Source organism: Urocitellus parryii, chromosome 11 (assembly GCF_045843805.1).
Source record: "Urocitellus parryii isolate mUroPar1 chromosome 11, mUroPar1.hap1, whole genome shotgun sequence".
NCBI classification, from domain to species: domain Eukaryota; kingdom Metazoa; phylum Chordata; class Mammalia; order Rodentia; family Sciuridae; genus Urocitellus; species Urocitellus parryii.
Genome location: NC_135541.1, coordinates 65,000,295 through 65,016,348, shown reverse-complemented (window position 1 = coordinate 65,016,348; position 16,054 = coordinate 65,000,295). Strand labels below are relative to the sequence as shown.

The window sequence follows — 16,054 nt, the reverse complement described above, 5'->3', positions numbered from 1 at the left end:
CAATCTCCCTGCTCCTGTGTATTCCAGAACAAAAATCTGATTACCACTGTCCTCCTCATTTCCATTCCAAGAAGTTATTTCTTGCACATGCAGAAAACGTTTATCAGATCAGCACTCTCCACTGGGAATGTGAGCAGGGAGGCTGAGAAGCAGAAATGAGGCTTCCAGGGGTGGCATTTTAATTTTTCCTCATATTAATGGCAACTTGATGTGTGAAACAACTTGGTAGGCCCGTCCAAATGGATCACCTCCTGTTGAATTCTGTGCTACAGTAAATATTTATAAGTTAATGTCAGTGCATTTATTAGCACTTGGTGTATTTTTAAACGCCTGACTCTTCACACCAGGGGATGCTTCGCCTTGCTGGCTGACTTCTGAGTGATTTCAGTGGGATCCTTTCTGATAGTTGCCATTGTGTTCTGACAAGGAACAGAAGTTTCCATTTGAACGTCTGTTCAGACTGCCCTTTGGCCTGGAAGTTATTCTCAGGTGAGATGTGTTTAGCATTTACATTCTGTTTTGTTCTTCAGTTCAGAAAAACCCTCAGTATGTCCTGGTGTTTGATGCATTTGTCATTGTGATTTGCCTGGCCTCCCTCATCCTGTGCACAAGGTCTGTTGTTCTTGCTCTCCGACTACGAAAGGTAAGTGTGTGTTTGCACTTTCTCCCTCCCATGTGGGCAGGCACCCTCAGCTTGTCCAAATAGTGGGCTGCTGATGTTGGCCCTTGCCGCAGTCTGGCTGGGCATGATTCAGGAGCCACTTTTCAAAAGAAACGAACTTCCACACACGCCAAACAAAACAGCTCCTCAGGAAAAACCCTCAGAGCCCAAATGCCACCACCGGCTTCCCACAAGCCTCTCACACCAACCCAAGCCTCTCACACTCCCACAATCCTCCTGCTCTTGAGGCCGATTGGCTGGGTCGTGTGGGCGGAGCCAAAGAAGTCCCCCAATGAGCAGCTCCGTGGTCTGAAAGGGCAGGGAAACAGCCCAATGAGCATCACCGCAGAGGAGCCAATCAGCTAGAAGTTGCTGGGCCACTGTGAGCCAATCATCAGCTGGCAGTCTGAAAGTTTGCTGAGGCCCCTTCTGCTGTGGCTCTCAACAGGCCCTCCCTACTCTTCCTGGGCCCCTTGGCTCACTTAATTCTGTCCAATGATGGCCCCTCCCTGGAGGCTCTAACCAGCCTGAGGGGTGGGAAGGAAGTACAGGTTCTGGGGATGTCAGGTAGGAATCAGATAATGATCCTGCTTAATAGTGAGTTAACAAGTGCAGGTGCACAAAAGTGAACTCTCACGCTTTGGGGTGTTTCCAGAATAAATGAGACCCTTTTAAATTCAGGCACGAACAGAGTAATAGCTTGTGTGAGCTTCATCTTTTGTCTTGAAATCAGAGTTCGTTTTGACAGGGCAGCTTGGTAAATGGGTCATAATGAAACATTAAATGCTTTATTCTGTTTTTTAAATAGTTTAAAAATTCTCCCCTGAGTTTCACTTTACCTTTTTTACCCTCAGGGCTCTTAATGAATATATATATATTCCAGCTCCCTGCCAGTCTTATTCTGGTTTGTGGCATGTGTGTAAATTCCTATTGGGGTCACAGGAATTGGGAACTCATTGAAATTACCATTTGTGGAGCAAGAGTCTGTTCTGTTTTCCATGATCTTGATTCAGCCAACTTACTTTGTTAACACCCATCTCTCTTACCTGTCCTCTAATCCTCTTCATATTCTGAGTACAAGGTTAAGATCCTCTCTGTGCCAAAGCGAGGGGGCCCGCTGGGAACACACACTCTGGAGCCAGTTCCTGGCTGGACTCAGTTCCTGGCTCAACCTCCCTGGGCCTCCATTCCTTCACCGAGAAGACAGAACGGATAGTATCTAGTCCCCAGAGTTGTCCTCAGCTTGAATGAGTCGATCATATTCAAAGTATCTGGAACAGATTGTGTGTCAGCTATTTTGACAAGAGTCTTCTGGAGCCGGAGCATGTGTATTTAATGTTCGAGTTAATTTAGCAGCCACTCAAAAGCTTATTTACAGCTGGGGGAGATGACGAGGAAAAATGTGTGCCACCACCCCCCAATGTGAAATGGAACTATCGAGTTGGGAAAGAGATGCCACGTCATTTTACAGGCAAGAGCACTGTTTTGCACCTATCTTTGCTTCCCGAGGGCAATGGGATTTGTAAGAGATGCTTTTTTAAATGTTTGCTGTAGAGATTTCTAAATTTCTTCCTGGAGAAGCACAAGCGACGTGTGTGTGAGGCTGACCAGTGGGAGTTCATCAGTGGATGGTATGTCCTGGTGATTATCAGCGACCTCATGACCATCATTGGATCCATATTAAAAATGGAAATCAAAGCAAAGGTGAGGACAACCCCTTTCAAATCTTGTGTTCTTTATATTCTTCTGGATGACCTCAGGCATTTTAAGATATAGAATCTTTATGGAGGCTGGTCTACTCCTCTTTTCTCACACCCATCCAAGGGAGGCCTCCTGTCTCTTAATTACCTCATGAAGGGAGTGAGGAACCTGATGTGCGTGGCTACTGATACTCCTATGACTATCCTCTAGGAAATTTGGTGGCATCTTTGGAATAATAACGGAAGTTTCAGAAGATTGGTTGTTTGGGCCTTATTCATCCATCCATCCATTTATGGTAGTTGCAGAAGGAGAAACTGAGCCATAAACCAATCATTTCCCCCGAACATGCATCAAGAGCTGGTGGTCATGACCCATGACTATTGGGCACCCTGACAGATGAGGGCAAGGCAGGAATACTTACCAGTCGACCAGTAACTAACTGACACGTTGCAGAAATTAGTTGATTCAATCTCATTACTAGGAGATTGGCTTGAAGGAGAGCTGGCTCCCTCCTTCACCCAGCCTTCTGCCCTCCATGCTGTACTGTTGATGGATCCTACCAGCCTGGCCTCCCACCACCACAGTGCCCATCTTCTCCATCTTCTGCTGCTGACTTCTTTGGGCCATTCTCCTCTAGCCTGGACTGTCCCAGCAGGCTCCATTCTCGTTTCCCATCTTCAGCCTTATTTCACTCAGATCCATTCACCCAGCTCAGAGTAATTTTCTCAAAAGTGTCAACCTTGCTGTTACCCTCCTTCCTACCTCCCAGGACCTACTTTAGGAAGTGGCTCCCAGGGTCTTCCTCATCCTGTTCTGTCTCTGTTCCTTGGCTCTCCTCCCATTCCCAACCTTGGTTCTGATCCTGCCTGTTCAGGACAACTTGCTGGTTCTCGGTGTCATGTGTCTGTCTGTTCAGCCTTCGTCCATTTGCCTGTGGAACTTTCTCCATCCCGTCCTGCAGGTGTAGCTCTGCTTTGGGGTCACGCCCCCAAGGGAAGCCCTCTTCGACAAGCAGAGCATTGTCTCTCTCATTGCACTTAATATTCTTTATTAGAATTGTATTTATGTGTTTGTGTTCTCAACTAGACCTGGAATTCCTTGAGAGTGGGATTATCAGATCATGTTGGAATTTGCTTTCATAAGTAGCTGAATTGTATTGTTTGATGCTTAATAAACACCTTCACCTTATATTCTAAAATGACTAGATTGGTGGTGAATGCGATTTCTATTTCGGTCTATATGGGAAAAAAATCAGTTCAACCCATTGAAGTAGTAAAAGGAAACAAGAAACAAACATTGGGGACTGCATTCTATTTTTTGCATTCTTTTTAAAAACTTTTAGTAGCACCTCTAGGGAGACAGAACATTCTTTCCAATCCATCAAAAGTGAGGTAAATGATTTATTGCCTTTTTTTTTCATTCCTTAGAATCTCACAAATTATGACCTGTGCAGCATTTTGCTTGGGACGTCTACACTCTTCGTTTGGGTTGGTGTCATCAGATACCTGGGGTATTTCCAAGCATATAACGTAAGCATTTGATGCTGGGAAGGACCATTGTGGTTGGGTGGGACTCATTTCTTCTTTGGGTTCATAGTTACTTTTTTATTTCCCCCATTCTGTTAATTCCCTTATTTTTTCCAGGTGCTCATTTTAACAATGCAAGCCTCACTGCCCAAAGTTCTCCGGTTCTGTGCTTGTGCTGGCATGATCTATCTGGGTTACACCTTCTGTGGCTGGATTGTCTTGGGCCCATATCATGAGAAGGTATGTAGCGCTCCCTCTTCCCTCTGCACCGCAGGCTTTTGGGACCTTTATAATGGGTTTGTAGCACTTGCCTTCTAAACATTCTTCCCCATCACTCACCTGTGATGTCAATAAGTAGGTGTCTTTGTCATGGTTTTGTATCTCTTTTCCTTTTGGGAAATTGAAGTGACTTTAGGATATTGAAACAAGAACTGCAGAAGTCTGGAGAGTATGTATGTCCTAGTTGTCTGTAGTAGGCTTGAGGGGTCACGCATTCACCCAACTGATCATCATGTGACAAGTGTTTGGGCATAAGGTCACTCTAGTAAAAATAAAATTGAGTGGGAAAAATTATTACAGAATCATTCTACTTCCAAATATTAGGGTTTTCGTCCACACCAGTTGAGGAGAAGGAAGGTGGTAAGGATTGCCTGGAGGGCCATTTCATCTCTGATGGAAATGAGAACCATCTTTGTGAGAACCATCTTTGTGCTGGGTTAAAGATCAGAATCTGGGTTTCAAACTATTACTGAGCTTCAGTCATTAGTACTGACCATCATAAACTCAGAAATGCCCAAGTTATGCTAAGATATTCTTGCTTTAAATTGACAAATTTTGAGACATCAGGAAATGAAACGAGGTAAGTTGGGTCTTGTTTTCAAACCACAGAAGTAAAAGTAATGATCATAGCTTCAGTTTTTCTTCCACGGACCCATGACTGGAATCACAGCAGCTAACACTTGCTGTTTCTGTGTTAGACATCGAGCGGGGCATTTCTGTGTTCTTTTTTATTTCATCCCCACAACTGCCTGGGGTACTGGTATCCTCAGGCACTCTACAGGGTAAAAGAGGCCCAAATGCAAAGGATTGTTTCTATGTTTGTGTAACAGTGCAACCCTAAGTTTTGACCATGATTAGGTGCATTAAACAAATATGTGATCAGCTGTGGTTTGTAGACGGTTCACAAAGAGGAAAGTTATCCTTGAAGCTCAAGCCTTCTCTGTTATACAACCAAAATAAAATCTAGAAACTAGTAACCCAGGCTTTCCTCTCTGAATGTCTGGCATACTATGTGCAAAGGGAATTACTATTTTTCCTATTTGAGACACTATATAATTAGCAGATAGTTAACTTCTGGGTTAATAATAAACCTTGGTAATCTTATTGCTTTTCCAATTTTATGTCACTGCTTTGAAGGTGACTCATGAGTAAAAATTGTTCTCTGATATGATATCTATGATCTGGAGAACTGATTGTCTCCATGACTAGGAAAGTTTACATTTTTGCTCCTTACTTTCCTCATACTCTGAGAACATCTCCATCTCTTTGTCACTAGAGGGCAGTGTTGTACTGTGTGGAATAGATAACCGAACCTAAGGATTTGATTTTGATCCATTGGCCCCAAGACCCCAGGACAAAGGGTCCCATTTCCTTTGTTTCCCCACTCCTGTCTTCCCCACCCCATCATTATTCTGGAAGATGCTCAATTAATGTCACTTTAATTTTACTAAATGGCTATCATTTCAGATGTTTTTTTGTTAGTCTGGTATCCAAGTTCTTTATCTCCCCTATTGCGCTAACCCTCCCAAGTTAGCTTTCTGTCACAGTCAAAAAATACAGAGAGAATCAACTTTTAAGGAGAAAAAGGTTTATTTTGGTTCGGCTTCAGAGGTTTCAGTTCACGGTCACTTGGCCCTATTACAGTACCTCAAGGCAGAATGCATGGGAGAGGAGGTCTATTCTCATGGCAGCCAGGAAGGAAATGAGATGAGAAGGGCTGGGGTCCCAGGAACCTCTTCAAGGGCCCACACCTGATGACCTACCTGCCTCCCACTAGGCCCCAAGCTTAAAGGTTCCACCTTCTCCCAGTAGTGCACAGGCTACCAATCAGGCTTTTAGCACATGGTTCTTTGGGGAACGTTTGAGATCAGAACTACAGTACTTCTTTTCCTCTTCTCTGTGGGAAAATACTGTTATCCTTTTATAGAAATAGAAACCTTAATATATTAAAATTTTCTAGGGTTACCCAGAGAGTGAATGGATTCAAACCTGGATGTACCTGACCTCAGTATAAATGCTTTGACTGGTGTCTGTAGGGCTTCTCTCGGTATTATCTAGAACAGACCACTATAAAAGAGCGTTTAGTTTGACCCAAAGAACAAGGTGGTACTTCAAGATCAACAGTGAGAGAAAAGCCACAGGAATCAGTCTTACTCTCTTGATGTGTGTCAAGATCACCTAGTGGAAAATCAGGTTATTTGCTTGATGGGCCTGACCTTATTTCCATATGTCCAGTTTTGTCTTTTCAAGGGATCTAGGTGAAGTTGGGATGCTCTTGGCCAGCACTATCCAGTAAAAATGTGACACACACTACAAATGGGATTCATGTGTACACTTTAAAATATTCTAGTATCCACACAGAAAAAAATAAACAGATGAAATTAATCGTAATTATATTTCATTAAACCTAGTATAGCCAAAATATTATTTTAGCATGTAAGCAATGTAAAATAGTAAGACAGTTTACATTCCTTTTTTTTTCATACTAAGTCTTTGAAATCTATTGTCTATTTTGTCCTCATGGCTTATCCCAATTAAGATAAGCTACATTTGAGGTGCTCAAGAGTCACACGTGGTAGGTGGCTCCCATTTTGGTCTTTAAACTTGTACACACATTTCTCACTTCATGTCAGCTTCTTTGTTTCTCTTGGGGAATACAGGCATGAGGGGTGACTCTAGGGTTTCCCAGCAGGTCTGTTTATAGCATTCCTCTCTTATCTTTTGCTAGGCTGATGACTGGGAAAATTTAGTCCAGTTAATTCAATAAATGCACAAGTCAGATTCTGAAAATTTTGCTTTTCTGCTCCATATTTCTGCCACTTTTAATCTGAAGTTTGAAAATTTTACTGCTCCCTGTCCCAGCACTCCTAAATTAATCCAAAGTGTCAGAATTTTCAGATTCTTCTAGTAGTCATTGAATCAGAGGACCTTGAGTGTTACCCAAAACCCTGAGGAGCTGAGCATCCCAGCAAGCGTTTTCTACTGTTTTAAAAACACAGTGACTTTAAGGGTTAAAGCTAATTCTTTCTTTGAAACAAGCAAACAACACTAAAGGGCGGGGTGGGGGGGTCATATCAGAAAAATTATTATTTGGTGCTACTGTTTGGTAGCTGGAGTCCCATGACATTTCATCTTCCTGTTTTCCTGTTAGACATCTGATTTCATTGGTTCGACCGAAGGGGAGCTGAGGTACAAAAAGTGTCCCACTGATATTCATTTCTAGCCCTAATGGACTTTGGCACCAGGCCTTTTCAAAATGTCTGGGCACAGAGCTAAAGACTGTTGATGTTCTTCCAGACCTCATCGTGAATTATTAAACATTACGATAATGTGGCTTTTATAGTTCTAGTTCCAGGGACTTTTTTTTTTTTTTAACTTGGAAGGATAAATAATGGTCTTGCATTGTCCACATTTAACAAATGAAAAGACCAAGGCATTGAAAAATTGTTGGACTTTGCTGATGCCAGCAATAAAATTCTGCAGACCTGATATACCTTCATGCCTCTAAGGCCTCTGGTTTTAACCAAGTACCTCTTATTCCAAAGAAAAGCTAGTTAGTTAAAACATATTATCTAAATATTGCATGAGATTCTGGTCATCAGCTCTGGAAGCAAACTTTTCTATCATTCTCCAACATAAGCTATTGAAAATTATGTTTGTATTTAAGTGAAAGTTCTTTTTGGCTCAATCACTAAATTATCATTCATGAAATGAATGTTTGGGTTTGCAGTGTGGTCCTGTAGAAACTACGGGGACTTTTTATGGAAATACCCATTTAATTTTTGTTAAATGTCTGCAGTGCATCAGACTTTGTCGGTTTCTTCTAGACTGAGTTCTTGGGAGGCAGGAACTATGGCTTATTCTCTAGGTTCCCAGTGTCCAGTCTCAAGACAGGTGCAGGTGCCCAAGAAGTTTTGTTGAAAGAGAGACAGCAGTACCTACTTTCCAGGGTCCAAGATCTCATGAACCAAAACAAGCTAGGCATGGTGGCATACACCTCTAATCCCAGTGGCTCTAGAGGTTGAGGCAGGAGGATCCTGAGTTCAAAGCCAGCCTCAGCAACTTAACAAGCAAGACACTGTCTCTAAATAAAACACATAAAGGGCTGGAGATGTAGCTCAGTGGGTGAGTGGCCTGGATTCAATTCCTGTACCCTATCCCCCCCAAAAAAAACAAAACAGTGCCCTTTAAATGTGGTCCTTCTAATTGGAAGCACATTATGATGTTACTTTGTATTTTAAGATCATTTCTATGGGATTTGGCCACTGAGATTGACTCTGATTTATAGCTAATTCTTGTAATACAGAAATGACAGGGAATTCACCAATCAATTTATTTGGTCTCAGTTGTAACTTTTTGATGGGCTATAATAATTCTTAGGTCTACATAGGAAGGAGAGGTTTAATGGTTATGAATAATATTAATATTGAGGCAGATATTATGTCTAGGCTGAAATTAGATAACTACATAGAAGATTAACAAACTAATATGGTAGGTGCTGAAATTAAATAACCATAGAAAACTCAGAAACTAATATGGTAGGTACTGACTAATTAGGTATTTACAGTTTTGAAACCTGAAGCACAAACTGTTAGGGGTTTTTAAACTAAAGAAAGGAATTGACCAGATTCTTAAAGAAACATTGAGGAATACGGTACAGCCAGAGTAGTTACTGACATCTATAGAGCTAGCTTTAACTTCACCGGCTTAAGACTAGTAGACAAGAGGAAAATATTTACACTAGGAATTGCCTGTCTTACTGTGAAATAATCTGCATATTAAGTGCATTGCTCACCTGGATGTTCCCTACAGGTCTCTATGGAGAGTATCTTTAATCCGGTTTCTGAAAATTGTCGATTTAGCAAAGTATGTATATGATTATTGTTTGGGCCACCAACTTCACCCAGCCCAATGCAGCCATGGGACAAGAAGTATAAGACTTGGTGTTTATTCATAGGGGTAAAAAGAAGCGTGCATTGCTCTGTGGTTCTTGCTGATACAGAGAGCAGAGAAAGAACTGGAACTGCCAGGGCAGGCTGTCTTGAAGTAGACTTTGAATTGGTCCTTGGACTTTGACTTGAAGGAAAATACATGAGATGAAGAGAATAAATCCCATGAGGACAAGCTATAGACCATGGTCATGGTGCTGTGGGCAGAGACAAGCACAGGATGTTCATATTTACAGTGAAGGGAGGCGGAGAGGCCGCATGAAGGAGGAACTTACTCCAGTCTTCTTGGTTGGGTTTGTACTTTACATCCAGACTTTGTCCAACCTTAAGCAAGAGAAATGACCTGAAAGACGTCTTCTATGAAGTTTAGGTTTCACTGCAGCTTGGATTGTAGGGTGAAGAGGTTGGAGTGAAAGACACTTCCTTGACGGTTTCAGTAATAATCCACTTATAAATGTTGATGATCAGAGTGGAGTAAAAAAAAAAAGTGGATCAGAGAAACATGTCAAAAGAACAGGCCTTAGAAGATTGAAGGGACGGAAGATCAAAATTCCACACATAGTTTTAAGTACTTGACTACTTTGGAGCCAATGATCCTTTATTCAATGACAGAAATCAGTAAGTTTGGAAGGAATGTCCCTTTTCCTGGTTAGGGTGGTGGGAGGTTTATTTTGTTGCATGTGAAGTAGTAGCACGACTCCAGAGTGAAGGTGTCCCAGACATTCATCAAGGTCTTTCTAACCCCCTAAGCCACACTGACTTAATTGCATGCAGGCCGTCGCTCCTAAGGGCAGAAGTACAGGAACTTGGTTCATCTTTCTTAAAATAGCTTGTTGCTGGGGATGTAGCTCAGCAGCAGATCACTTGCCTCGCATATGCAAGGTCCTGGGTTCAGGTTCAGCACCGGAAAAAAAAAAAATCTGTATTGTCTTTTGTGTACTAGTTCATTATTATTCTTTAGATAGAAGCTTTTCACTGGCATCTACTATTTAATCCTCTGGCCCTAGAGATAAGCCCACTAAGCACTGCTGTTTGTACTTATTGGATGTGGCAAAGTTTGTCAACTGTTCAAATCCAGGACAGCTGGAGGTTCCAAGGTTTGGTGGTGTTCCCTAGGGGCTCCTCAACTCCAGGTGCACACCTTCAAATGAAATACCTAGTCTGTGGAACCTCAGACTCACCTTGTCTAAACATGAGCCCTTTTAGTACTTTCCCTCAGCCCTGCCCCAGGTGCACCTTCCCCACCTCTGGTCAGGGGGTCTCCCATCTTACTTGGACTTCCACTGGGCTCTTCTTGTTCTAGATCTTCTGTGTGCTTTTTCTTGGTTACTTTGAGGAAATGCAGATCATGTTCCCCATCTGGTTTGAAAAAAGTAAAAGTACTTGCGTTTAGTTGCAGACTAGCTTAGACCCAATAACACAAAAAAAACATTGTGCACAGAAATGTTCATTACATTGTTATAATTTATAATAGCAAACCTGGAATATCCAGTGGCTGGGAAGTAGTTAAATTTGGCACATTCAAGAAATGGTCTGTTAGATAACAAGTGCTCTCTATGCGTGAATAAGAAGATGGTTTGTTAAATAGAAAAAAAATCAGGATCCAAATTTGTTATACGAAGTAACCGTGAACATATACAAAATGCATGGTAAAAAGCCAAGGGAAATGTCAAAAGATTTTCTTTGAAAGTATGGAGTGGGTATTGAATAATGTTTGTCTAGTTCTTTTGGTGTTCTGTCTTCTACTAATGACAAAAACAACTTTAAGAAAACTCTTAAAGCTCTCTGCTCTGGAGCCTACTTTATCTCAGAAGCTGATCTGTTTCCCTCTTGCAGTTTGAAAACCTGAACATAGTTGCCGAGTGCCTGTTTTCCCTGGTCAACGGTGACGACATGTTTGCAACCTTTGCTCAAATCCAGCAGAAGAGCATCTTGGTGTGGCTATTCAGCCGTCTGTACTTGTATTCCTTCATCAGCCTTTTTATATACATGATTCTCAGCCTTTTTATTGCACTTATTACGGATTCTTACGACACCATTAAAGTAAGTAGTTATCTATATTTGCTGCAAAAAAAAAAAAAAGAAAAGAAAAAGAAACTCTACTGTAAATTCTGTATAGATTAGAAGACAGGAAAAATATATTTTACTTAAAATATTATAATTTTATTTAGATTTTTAAGATTTATAGAAAATACACTTTTAGATGCTGGAAAATAATTTTGAATATGCATTTAGGACAATGTCCCTGATACCCATGGTGTGTTGGTTTGTAGGTGTGGTGGAAAAGAGAAAGGAAATGGGAGCTGGGCAGTTTTCTAGACACTGATGGACACACCCACCTGCATGGCTACCTGGAACTTAGGTACTGGGTGGTAAATTTCAGGGATGAGAGATGATTGCCACCCTGACCACTGTCCAGATATTGCTGGGCCCTATACTGAATGAATTGGCCACTTGCATGGTGCAGGTTTCCTTTAAGTCAGGAGGGTGAAGGGTTTTTCTCTGTTTAGCTTGGACCTTTCTAAGCCACCTGGCTGGGCCTAATTTATCAGTTGGTATCTTGAGGGAAGTTGGCCTCCCCAGGCACCTGCACAGCAGATGGCTATTCTTGGAAGACCCCTTCAGAGCCAGTGCCTGAACAACACTGGATACCATGTCGGCACCTTCAGGTGCTGCCCTCTGCTTAACCCTTCCCCAGACTAACTCAGAAGAAAGCCAGGTATTGACTTAGTGGGGGTCAGCATCCAGCGGGGGATGGTGGTTGATTCCAACAGCAGGACATGGCTGAGGGAGACCTGCATGCTCTTGCTGTGGAAGTTGGTGAACTTGAGTGGCCATGTCCCTGTGCATGGGCAAGCCTCTTGTTGAGATCAGTGACCCCACCAATTGTGAAGGGAAGGGGTCCTAGGCCTAGGGTCTTTGTTTCTGCTTGGAAAAAATCTACTTCTTTCTGTTTCAGCGGTCAATTTCACAGGCAGATTCTACCTTGCAGGGTGTGGAGTGGGAGGTCTTATTATAGTCTTGCAATTAGCATTCTAGCTTTAGACTTTTGACTATTTCCCTCCCTTGCTCTCCCTGGCTTTCTTTCTGGAATTTTCCTTTAGTTTGTTCTCTGTTCCCATGGTGGCCCTGTCTTGGCTGTTCTGGGACTGACAGATTAATTCATCATTGCTAATATCACTTCTTGGATCTCAGCTTGCACTGTGGGAGACTTTTATTTTTGCAAAGGTGAATTTGGTTCGTTGACAAAGGGAGCAATTTCTCATGCTCTATAGAGAGGGTAACAGCATTGTGTGCTTTTTTAAAGAAATACCAGCAGAATGGATTTCCTGAAACGGATCTGCAGGAATTCCTGAAGGAATGTAGCAGCAAAGAGGAGTGTCAGAAAGAGTCTTCAGCCTTCCTGTCCAGTGTCTGCTGTCTGAGGAGGTCAGTATTGTATTTAATGTCCACCATCCAGAGATGAGCTACTCCGTTGCCTTAGGAAAGGGTTGCTCCAAGGTTAACCCTATACTCTGGAATCAGTTCGTTGTGGGAGATATTTCATCCTTCATTGTTTTCCTCCCTAAATTGGCTTTCGAAAGGAATTATTTCTTGCAAAACAGGGTTGTGTAGAAAGCTACATGACATGATTGCAATCTCTTAGGGATATCATGAAAGGCATGAATTAGACCCCAAAAGTCAAGAGGCAGAACTTTCATGTGGCTATAGCAAGAGGTCAAAATTAAGAACTCTTGATTTTGGAGATGGAACTCTGAGAATGTCAAAGGCGTTTTCCCTTCTTATAGTTTATGGTGCAAATAACCTTCTTGAGAAGAGCAGCAAACCCACCCGTAGAGGAAGCTCTTCATTGGAGAGCTGTGCTTTGCTTGCTGTCATCTGGACTGTTAGGAAAATTTCCTCAACCTCAGTGGACAAAGGATACCGCACTGTGGTTTGGGGTCTAGAATGGGGGTCAAACAAGGACAGTGTTCTTAAATGATCCCATGTGTGTTTTCATCAAAAGTCAGGAATGGAAGTTTTTAACTTAAAGTATACCCTACCCATGTTTTTTGAGAAGGCTTCTCTAAAATCAAATTCCTAAGGAAGATGGGGGTACATAATTGCCACTTAAAACTTCAGGATGTATTTTTCTGTTAATCAATTCATACTGCATCTTGGGACTTGAAATGATCTGATTGAGCATATCCAAAGAATGTGAATATGAAATATGAAATGAGGTCTTCTAAGAAGACTTGAATCTTCAAAATCATATTTCATCCTCTGTGAGCATTACATTGTTGCCGTGGAAACTGAGATAAAGGGAAAATAATTTTCTTAATAGGCATCTGCCTTCTGGGAGTTGGCCTGGGTAAGGAAAGTATCTCAGTTGCTTTTTTCTATTATGTTGTTAAATATAAGTGGGGAAAAAAAAATCACTGGGAAACATAGTTGTGAATTCTGAAAAGCGACTGATGGGTCTATGGTATTTACCATATGGACCTTGGTTTGCATCATAAAGAGCCCTCCGAGGCTGTTAAGGGTTTTCTTGTGCAGCCTTATGGAATAATGAAAGATTTAAAGGCTGGACTGGAAGCCTGATTGCCAAGACTGGGTTTGACAGGTGAGAAGAAGGGAGCAAACTCAGCAGACCATTGCTAAGGGTTATTTGGAAGATGCATGGTGTGAAGGAAGGCGTGCCCATGGCAGGAATGAAAGAATTTAAGGGAACAAGAGAATTCACCAAGAAAGTCAAGAGCAGAAGTACAATGAAAGTTTTGATAAAAGAGGATATCAAACAAGACTGAGGTCGCTGTCACCATGTTTGCCCCAAATGTGGCTATGATTAAAGTCAGCTAGACCTGGGGGTTGTATGGACCTTGCAAAGAGCAAGTGAAGGCCATGGGGTCTGATGGGAGGAAGTGGATCTTAAGGAGGCCTTGAGAACAAGTGACAGCTTTGACTCCATCCATAATTATGCCCTAATGTGCTTAAAGGCTAGGAGCAGAAGAATGAATGAAATTGAGGAAGGCTATAAATGCCTAGTAAATGTTGGAGAAGGACCTCCCTGAGGCAACCCAGGGAAGAGATGTACTGCAGAGACTGGTGTCCAGTCCACATTATAGACCACATCCTTCCGTACCAGCTCTGCCTCTGGCAGGATGTGGGCGTGGTCACTTCTTCTTCTTTTTTTTTTTTTTAATGTGGTGCTGATGATCAAACCCAGGGCCTCACCCATGCTAGGCAAGTGCTGTACCACTGAGCTACAACCCCAGTCCCTGTTCACTCCTTTTCAACAAAGCAGTTCAGCAAACCCTCACACATCGATCCTTCTTTGGATTGTTGACAGAGCTCCTAGCTTGATCGTCAGAACACTTGGGTTTTGTTGGGGGGCATGCCACTTACCAAGTGTGTTCTGTGACCTCTTCTCAACCTCTTGGTTCCTCCACTGGTGAGGAGGTGAGCCATCAGGATGAGCTAAGTGGTCTCTGAAACCCCTTCCAGGAATAAAGTGACAGGTTAAGAGATGCTTGTGTAAGCAGATGTGAATTAAACTTGCCTCTTCTCTCCTGCAGTGGAGGAGGGAAACCAGCCTTTAAGCCATTGATAGGCTTTGTTAGATAAGGGGAAAGGGAAGTCCTAAGGGATGGACAGCTGCTCAGGTGTGTTTCTACAAACGTCTACTCAGATCTCAATTTAAATTACCCTTCTTAATTTGTTTTATTCTTACTTATTTCACCCACATAACCTATGTGTGCCTAGAATAGAGTATTTCTGTATCTTTGTGAAGATTTTTGAATCATTGCTTTTTTTCCCCCCACCCCCTTTCTGTTACAGGAAAGGAAGCGATGACCCCTTGATACTTATTAACTAAAGTCCTGCTAAAGAACTAAGTGTCAGGCCTCCTTTTCCAGCAGCAATGCTAATGGACCACAGATTATCCTGGACCAGTGATTCCTAAAGGATTGTCTTATTTAATTGTGGATTGGGAAAGAAGAGCGACTGTCAGCTGGCTGACCATGACCGAAGTTCCAAACTTTATATAAAAAGTTGGAGGGTGAAGAATAGACCACAGGCTGCTACTGGGCATCAGTGCAATTAAGCAGTGATAATGATATTCTCTACTGCTCTCTTAATTTATGACATGATGCTGTTGGGATGGAAAAAAAAATCCCTTTTTAGACTGTACAAAACAATGATGTTGAAAGCCATGTATTTAAATGTGTGTGTTTATTGTCAGATAAGGATTTGTGTTAATAGTGATTATTAAGTTCAAAGACATATGTTAATTCATGGTCTGCACAGAAATATAGTTGGATGCAATACCAAATTAAGACTCCATGATGGAGAATTATTAAACCATATAGAGATCACACGCCATTCAACAGAAAGACCTGCAATAGACAGTTCTTGACCCATTTTCCTGCAAGTTTTCTTCTTCAACATGTTTTAAGTGACTTTTGGCATAGTCAATCAGATGAATTGGAAACAGAACATGAGGATACCTCGTCACTTGTGCTAATTCCTGATTGTGCACACATGCCATGTGGCAGTGAACTGTAGCAATGGTCACTCATTTTAACAATTGCTCTCCACTGTGGTGGAGACTTCAGCTTTGTTAAGCAAGGAAATACGGTATATTTTTCCTCAAATAAATTTATTTTTATTGTACCATAATGCACTATTATTATTTATTAGTATCTTTTAACATCTACCTAGTAAAAAATTCAGGTCACATTTCTACTAACTACCTGGTATATAAAAGGGACAGGGGTCAACAATTTTTAATTTTGTGGCGAAGACTAGAACTTGAGTCAAGCAGGACTCTCATCCTTGGATTGCTCCTTTTTCCCCTGGCCTTAGCCATGCCTCTCTCCCCCAAGCCCTACCTTCCTCTCTCTCCTTTCCCCACTTTTCAAGTGCACACACCAAATCTAGGCAGGGAAGATCATCTAGTT

The 16,054-nt window shown here is 41.9% G+C and overlaps 1 protein-coding gene across 1 annotated transcript in view; it reads left to right on the top strand.

The window, feature by feature from the left end:
- The window catches only part of Mcoln2 (mucolipin TRP cation channel 2), a 54,521-nt gene extending 38,798 nt beyond the window's left edge, over positions 1–15,723 (top strand). The window contains exons 8-14 of the mRNA XM_026406155.1: positions 531–643; positions 2,216–2,365; positions 3,790–3,891; positions 4,006–4,128; positions 10,953–11,159; positions 12,424–12,545; positions 14,934–15,723. Coding sequence (XP_026261940.1) covers positions 531–643; positions 2,216–2,365; positions 3,790–3,891; positions 4,006–4,128; positions 10,953–11,159; positions 12,424–12,545; positions 14,934–14,970 — 854 coding nt within the window. The 3' untranslated portion in view covers positions 14,971–15,723. The remainder of the gene's footprint in view (positions 1–530; positions 644–2,215; positions 2,366–3,789; positions 3,892–4,005; positions 4,129–10,952; positions 11,160–12,423; positions 12,546–14,933) is intronic.
- Positions 15,724–16,054: the final 331 nt, after the last annotated feature.